This window comes from Herpailurus yagouaroundi, unplaced genomic scaffold (genome assembly GCF_014898765.1).
Source record: "Herpailurus yagouaroundi ecotype Mexico unplaced genomic scaffold, PumYag 100, whole genome shotgun sequence".
In the NCBI taxonomy this organism is placed as follows: Eukaryota; Metazoa; Chordata; class Mammalia; order Carnivora; family Felidae; genus Herpailurus; species Herpailurus yagouaroundi.
Window position 1 is genome coordinate 89,836,729 of NW_024412391.1, and position 8,452 is coordinate 89,845,180.

General features: G+C 41.1%; 1 protein-coding gene across 1 annotated transcript; it reads left to right on the forward strand.

Annotated features, from left to right (window-relative positions):
- The first annotated feature begins 68 nt into the window (after nucleotides 1-68).
- Nucleotides 69-4,433, forward strand: MRPL32 (mitochondrial ribosomal protein L32). Its single transcript, XM_040473029.1, has 3 exons — nucleotides 69-231; nucleotides 1,607-1,788; nucleotides 3,873-4,433. The coding sequence occupies exons 1-3, from the start codon at nucleotides 102-104 to the stop codon at nucleotides 4,125-4,127; spliced, it is 567 nt and encodes a 188-aa protein (XP_040328963.1). The 5' UTR covers nucleotides 69-101; the 3' UTR covers nucleotides 4,128-4,433.
- The last annotated feature ends 4,019 nt before the right edge of the window (nucleotides 4,434-8,452 follow it).

Consider the following 8,452-nt stretch of genomic DNA (forward strand, 5'->3'; position numbering starts at 1 on the left):
TAGTTCCAGTAGCCAGGTTTGTCAGACTCTGCATCTGTGCGCATGCTCGAGATGGGGCCGGGAGCCAATAGCCAGGTGGGAGTGGTCTTCAGGCGAGGAAGATGGCGTCGGCCATGCTGGTCCTGGTGGTTCCTCCGTGGCCGGCAGCCCGGGGACTCCTCCAGAACTGTTGGGAACGACTGCAACGGAAACTTTGGCAGAGCTGGCGAGGCTTTCCCAGTTCCCCGTGGGGTACGTAAGCTATGCTGCCGTGGAGGAGGGATTAGATGAGAGGACCCCAAGTATCGTGGTGAACGCTGCTCATATTTCGCCCTCGTCCCGCGCTTTGATCCGCTGCCGCCGGTGGGGACGTTGTGCGGGTTAATTCCTTACTTAGAAACTAAAAACAGCTGGTTTTGCTTCCCTTCGCCCTGAAAAACAGAAAACGTTCTGTGTCCTTTTCGCACAAGCAATGTAACCGAAGCCCATCTTAGATCAGGGGCGCTGCTATCTGGATCCTGTTTCCTTATCAGCCTCTCAACCCCTGAAGCGATTTGCCCTCCTTTGTGGTGTTTGAGCTCTGCAGTTGAATACTGTTGATATCGGTGTGTTCCCTGGGAACTAATTTCAGTTAGTATCTTGAAGGTTAAAATTTCATTGCTTTGACATTTACATCTAGCCTTAATTCTAAGGTATTACGAACATAATACCCCGGGAGTCTGAACCGAGAGTCCCCGATATGCCAAAGCCTACATGTGCTTTCTAGGAAATCTCCACACCATCCCTTTAGGTACCACTGCTTTTCAACGGAAGAAGTAGGCTCGTGAGGGCCTCAAGGTCACACGGGCCGAGCTGTTAACCACTGAGCTATGCCTAACAATACTTCTATAGATATACTGAAAAGGAATACCGGTTGTTAAATGTTAGCTTTGTATATTTTTAAGAGCTCCTAAAACCAAAAGAAGTATTCCAGGTCTGAGGAACAGCAGGAAAAGGATAAAGGAGTCTTTTTGACTTGATCAGCCATTTAGGAAAACAAAACCTGATAGTTGATAGTCATATAAGTAAATATTATATAGAGTGGTGAGTTCTTTAGAGAACGGATAATAAATATTATGAAGAACTAAGTGATGTAAAGGGCCTACCAGGTTATATGACAAAGGAGCTAACTCAATTGGAATATAAAAAAAGGGCGGGGGACAGGGTGGCAATAGACAGTTAACCTGAGTGAAGGTTGGAAGTACATTTTGGGAATCTCAAGCTTAGATTGACTTGTAAAGTAAATAGGAACTGCCTACCAAGTAGCATGTGGAGTTTGAGTGATTTATTCATGTTTACCAAACCCGTGGGTTCTGTATTTCAAAAGGTGAGAAGTCTGGGTAGAATTTCACAGATTCATTTCAGCAGGTGCCTCTAAGAAAAATTCTGTTTGTGTTGTTTAAAATTGTGTATAAGTTTTAGTGTATTTTAATAGCCAAGGTTTCTGTTAAATGCCTATTGAATGTAATATTCTAAACTTTATATAAGGCTGTTGACATCACTGTTGGTTGTTAGGGAGAATGATACCTGTAAACAGTCATTTTGAAGATAGAAATCCATTCTGCATTTCCATGTTTTGTTTTTATAGGACCAGCATTAGCGGTTCAAGGTCCAGCAGTATTTACAGAACCAGCAAATGATACTAATGAAAGTAAGGAGATCTCCAGCCTTTTGGATAGTATTTTTTGGATGGCAGCTCCTAAAAACAGACGCAGCATTGAAGTTAACCGCTGTAGGAGAAGAAACCCTCAGAAGCTTATTAAAGTTAAGGTAATACACTGATTTTTTGTGGGTTTGCTTTCTCTCATATCCACCACTGCATGTCTTCTGGTACTTATATGGCCTATCAGTAAATCATCCTTAGAGCTTATGTGTACTTTGCTCTGGCCTCTCGCTATGTATGTATGTATGTCAATTGTCCTATAGCCTAAATATTAGGACCACAGTTGAGGAGAGTTTGGAATCTGGGCAGAGGACTGGGTTGTGAAGAACCTGTGTGACTTTTGTTAGGAGCTGGTGATTTGGAATTATATGTGGGTAAACATCTTAATTAGGGCAGAACCTAAAATTAAAGTCAGAAGCAGTAGATATATTGGGTCCTGTGTTTTACTAGCCCTTACGTATTTATTCTCTTCTTCACTGTGATCATTAAAATGCTGTGAAGGAAAATCCTTAGGTAGGTAATAAAAATGGCTAATATCTGTTAAATACCTACGATGGATATAAGTGCTTTATGTGAATTATCTCATCGAATCCTCACAACAGCCCTCCAAAGTAAATACAGCTTTGCTCATTTTTAGGATGAAGACATTACTGCAAAAAGAATTTGACTGTAGTCACAAACTGTCAAGTGATAGAGCCAGGATTTGAGCCTAGGCAGTCTGATTGTTGAACTCACATTCTTTTGAAACTTTCTGGTGTGTTCCTGTCCTCAGACAATTCCAGGTCTCCACACCCGCTCCCTGCCCCCATAGATACTCTTCATTAATCTAGTAGACAGAAATTAGAGTGTTTACTACCTTTGATTTGTTCACTTAAGGCTTTACCAGCCATCATTTGAGTGGTTCTCCTCCATAACATTCCGCAGCAGTTCAGTACAGGTGAAACTCAAGAACAGAGAATCGACTTGCATAAACTTCCACATTCAGTATTAAACCACACCCTTAGAACTGAAGCCAAAAAGTATTACTGAGTCACATTTGGAACTGGACTTAAAGTCTGGAGCTGAAAAGTATGTCCTTAATTAAAGCAACAATAATTTATACAATTTGGTTGAGAGAACCGAAGATTTTCAGAATGAGAGCCTATACCAGTCTGCGACATGATTTTATTCTGAGGGAAAAGGATATCACCCTGTGTATTCATTTTCCTCACTAAATTGTTTTCTGCCACACACGGTACGTTTTGCTGCTGTCGTGGTCAGGAAGAGAGCACTGACTTCACGTATAGCTCCTGTACCTCTGGTTAGACATGCAGTCCAGTGTCATGAGGAAAATGAGAAATTGGCGAGGCAAGTCATTTACAGGGTTCTTTGCTCCTTTCAAAAAATGAAGTTGTTTTTGTCCTTGCCTCACAAACGTTTATATTGTTAATCTCATGAAGTGGTTGGAATTTCTTTGATGCTCTTATTTACAATTTTTCTGTTCTATTTCAAATCTACCTTTAGAACATTGTTGAAGGGATTTCTATAGAGGTTATAAATGCCTTATGAAAGTAGGGCAGACATGTATAAAAACTCATTAAATTACTTTCAAATTGTAGCATAACGAGAGTTTTATGTTAAGGATTACAATCAGTCTTCATTTTTAAAAAGAAAAATTATACCATATGCCAATTATTATACCATATATGATACATATACTATTATACCATATGTTTCATACAGGAATTTAGGGCACACCGATAAATAGGGGAAGCCAATTTTAATGTTTGTCGCCTTGTTTTCCCCACAGTAAATTGAAAGAAAAAATGAGTTCCATATCCCTTGGCTACATTTAGATGCCGGCCATATGGATCTCCCCATTGTGTTGAAGGACTCCTTATTAGATGTTTAGTATTTGAAGGTGGGGTAATAGAGTTCATTTTACATAATATGCCTGTATGGTTAAGAAAAATGTACCAAGTTCATACTTGGTAAACCTGAGTTCTAGTTACACTTTTTCTATTAATTGAAATTCATTTGTCCTCTGTTTCCTTATTAAAGTGAGGTTGAACTACATGGTGCATGACCTTATGCAACGTGAACAGTCCAAGAAAGTTCAAGTGTGAGCGTCATTCCTGTCCGTGATTGATGTGCATTGTTATGCTTCTTGTTAAAACAGGATTTTGTTGTTTTTTTGTTTGATTTTTTAAAGAACAATATTGACGTGTGTCCTGAATGTGGTCACCTGAAACTGAAGCATGTCCTTTGTGGCTATTGCTATGAGAAGGTGTGCAAGGAGACGGCAGAAATCAGAAGACAGATAGGGAAACAAGAAGGGGGACCGTTCAAGGCTCCTCCCGTGGAGACTGTGGTGCTGTACACAGGAGAGGCACCATCTGAACAAGATCAGGGTAAGAGAATCATTGAACGAGACAGGAAGCGACCGTCCTGGTTCACCCAGCATTAAGACCAAAGGTATTCGAGGAAGATAACTTCATATAAAACACTTGTCCTGGAAGAGAGGAAGATGCTTTGTTTTCATGTTGATTTTATGCTTGTTTTAAAATCACCAGTATAGTTTAAAACATTCTCTCAAAGCAGTTACTTTTATGTGGGTTAATTTGAAGAATATACCAGGAGTAAACTCTGAAAATGCTTGTTTATGCAGAGGCACAATGGATTAATATGTGCGTTTCTGTTACACTGTAAGGTTTTGAGTAAACCTAACATTTCCAGTACAGAAAAATAAACAATGTAAAATTCTTAGCAAAGATCACATGTTTTGGAGGTGCCTGGGTGGCTCAGTCAGTTAAGCGTCTGACTCTTGATTTCAGCTCAGGTCATGATCTCGGGTTCATGAGGGCGGGCCCCACATCAGACTCTGTGGTAACATCAAGGGGCCTGCTTGGGATTCTGTCTCCCTCGCTCTTGGCCCCTCCCCTGCTCAGTCTCATTCTCTCAAAATAAAAAAAAAAAAAAAAAAGTATGTGTTCTGGTTCTGGTTTTGTTTTCTAGTGATTTGTCTTACACAAAAATACACAGATACTTTTAGTTAAGTAACACCTGAAAATAGGTTAATTTGAATTCTGGGTATTGTTTCTTCAAATGGTGGTAGTGGCAGTAAGAGAAGGTTTGTTCGGTTTTGTTTTAGCAAATTAGAATTCCTTTGGTGAAACTCACTTTATATGGGTATATTATGTTAATTTAGATAGAAAGCTCTTCATATTTTACATTAAATCAAAATGACGTTCAGAATTTATTGGATAGCTCATGAGATTTGTACTTTATAGTTTTGAAAGATATTTTATTTTTAATGTTTTTATTTTATTTTTGAGAGAGAGAGAGAGAGAGACAGAATACAAGCAGTCAAGGGGCAGAGAAAGGGAGACACAGAATCCAAGGCAAGCTCCAGGCTCTGAGCTGTCAGCACAGAGCCTGACGCAGGGCTCAAACTCACGGACCGTGGCTTGAGCCACCCAGGCGCCCCTGGAAGAGATTTTTAAAAGATATGAGTAAATTCACTAGTCCGCAGAAAATGTACTAAAAATGTTGTCCTTTGTGTTTTTCTTCTAGAATGTCCTTTTAGTTTATTTTTCACTTTATCTCTTTGTAGCAATGGCATTTTTAACATAATTCATTTCAAATTTCCCTCTTCGTGACCCATTCTTGTGTCTATCCTGAACCTGAAGTTGGCTATTTTATGTGTCTCCTGCCTCATCAAAAAAAAGAAAAAGTGAGAAAACTTATAAAACACAAAAACACACAGATAAATAAGGGAATTACAATTAAATGGAAAATTAGTAGGCAAAATAATATAAAAGCTAGAGATACATTTAAATGCATGCCAGTGTAGCCTGAATATTTTTTGGAAGTAGGCAGGGAATTCAACTAGGAACTTTTTCCTTGAAAGAACCTACGAGGATAAACCCTCACAAGGTAAGACACATGATCCAGAAATATATCACATTCTTCATACTCAAACCTGAGGGCTCTTTCTCCCATGGGATTTCATAGTGAGGATTCTGTGATGCAGTAATCCATGTTAGTATTCCTAGAAGGAAATGAACCAATTTCATGAGGTACAGTATAGACCAGTACTGCGTTGTGGTACAATTTAGTAAAAGCAAATCCTTAAAACTTCCAAAGTATTGGAATCCCAGTAAGTAACTTTTGACTCTATCCAAGCATGAAATTAAGATTCTGGAAGAATTAATTATGTGGGTAATCATATGAAGGCAGTCATCTGCAGATCATTATTTCTTAATGTTGATAAGCTTTAGAGGTGGTGTGTGTCGAACTTAAGGTGGAATCGGTGATTCATGAAAGCTGAGGCCAGTGAAGTACATGCCTGAATCTTCCCACCGCCTACTCAGCCTCCCCGTGGACAACAGGTTGTGTAGTGTGCCCCTAGGTAACGTGCTGTCCTTGATTTAGCAGCTCCACACACAGACCTGGTGAGCATATGTGGGCAGGTCACTTTGCTATTCATGGATAGATAAATGTTATAAAATAGATCCCCAGATTTGATGTCAAAACCAGATGTTTATGTTAGGAAATGGTGTCATAAAAGATTACCATTTTTTTTTTTAATTTTTTTTAAACGTGTATTTTTGAGACAGAGACAGAGCATGAATGGGGGAGGCTCAGAGAGAGGGAGACACAGAATCCGAAACAGGCTCCAGGCTCCGAGCGGTCAGCACAGAGCCCGACGCGGGGCTCGAACTCACGGACCGCGAGATCATGACCTGAGCTGAAGTCAGCCGCTTAACCGACTGAGCCACCCAGGCACCCCAAATTACCATTTTTTAAAGAAGCCCCCTCAAAGTTATCTGTGTAGTACATTTTATTAGTTCATTCTTCCAGTTTTTAGTATTAGAAGAAAAAGGGCATCATGAGCTTGAATTAAATTATTCATGTACCTGATGTGTTAATGTTCTGAACATTAGAAATGAACTCCTTCCCTACTTGTCCCCTGCTCTTAAGACGCTGAGACATTTTGCTAGGCACTCTTGGAGAAGAACTCCACAAGGGTTCAAGTTGTGGTTGGGAGAGGCTGGGGCATGCCCCCTCTGAGCTTGAGGCGCTCCCCTCCTCCTTCCTGACTCGTGTTTAACCTGGTCCTGGCAGATTAACCAAGTCCTAGTGGATTCTGAAAATCAGGTGTCTGACTTCATTCCATCTCCCTGCCAGTGTCCTCATTCTGACCCTGTCCTCCTTCCTGAGCTGTTGTTACCATGTGCTTCCCAATTATTAGTTTCTAGTCTTCTCATATTTCTAATTTTCTTCAGTAGTTTTTAAATTACAAAAGTGACACATCATTGTGGCTAATGAAACAATGCAAAGTATGTAAGCAAAAGTTGAGAATCATTTCTCTCCTATGCCTTCTACCACACCGCCTGGTGTCTATGCTTCTAAGTGTCACACTGCCACTAGATGCTTTCTAAAACCCATGTCTGATTGTATCGCTACCCTGGTCAGAACCAGGCTCCTGGTTAAACCCTCCCTCATCTTCACAGTCCGTCCAAGTCTTCATGCCTGCCTCCTACCGCAGTGTAGTGTGCCGCCCATCCCTCAGATTGTTGAAGTCAACCATCTGCAGCCGCTAGTGGACCACCTTCTCAGCAGGCTTCACTCCTCTCCCACCGCGTTCACTTGGCCTCACTGCCTCTCCGACCTGAGCGTCCTTCAGACTCCCTTACTGATTGCACCTCTTGTCCCTAGCCCTTTCACCTTCTAGTGCCCAAGGCTCCCTCCTTGGTGATCTCATCCAGTCAATGGCCTTAACTAAATGTTGACACCTTCCAGTATGGTGTTTCTGGCATGGGCCTCGCCCTTGAACTGCAGACCCATGCTCAACTGCCTACATGACATCTCCGGTCGAATGTCTAGAAGATGTCTTCAACTCCCTATCTCCAGTTCAGAATCCCTTCTCTCCCAGTCTACTTTCTGCTACTCCCTAGACCTTTTTCATCCCAGCTGATGGCAACTCCATTCTGGTTGCTCAGTCCCACAACCCACCCTTAAATTGGCCATCTACCCGTCTCTTCCTCTCATATTCAATCGGAGCAAATCCACAAATCCCACTGATTCTACATTTAAAAATATACTTAGAATCTGACCTCTCACCACCACCTGCCATCCCAATCAAAGCCCCTATCATCTTGTCTAGCATACCAAAGTATCCCTCTCACTGGTGTCCCTGTTACCACTTGGTCTCCTATAGTCTGTCCCCAACACAGCAGCCAGAATCCTTTCAAAACTGGGCAAGCCATGGCTCTCCTCTCTTCAAATTCCTTTATTCAAAATGTTAACTCGGATGAAACGTGAGGATACATACGTGAGGACTTTTGCATTATGTAAATATATACCTTTTGTGGATAAACTGAGTTTTGAGATTTAGGTGTACTGTGGATGACCCCCACTTAAAGAAATTGTAATAAATCTTTTAAAAATGTGAATCATTCTTCATAATTGTCAGGCATGACTTTCAAATTCAAGATTTCTTTTTATATATACGAAAAATAGAGGGCTTTCAGCCATTCCTGGTAGGGGAATGGGTCACTTTAACACTCTTCTAACTGGAGAACTCTTCTATCCAAGCCCCCACCCTCCCATATGCAGTTGTTATGTTTCAGGGACAGGATTAGTCCCTCAGAATTTCTAAAACTGTGCTTAGGAACTCTACCATCTATGATTAGTGTTTCTTTTCCTGGCACGCACACCAAAATAGATGCTCTGCCTTTGGGCGCAGCTCACAAGGAGCAGTGTCATCCTGTGGCCTATATTGGTGCA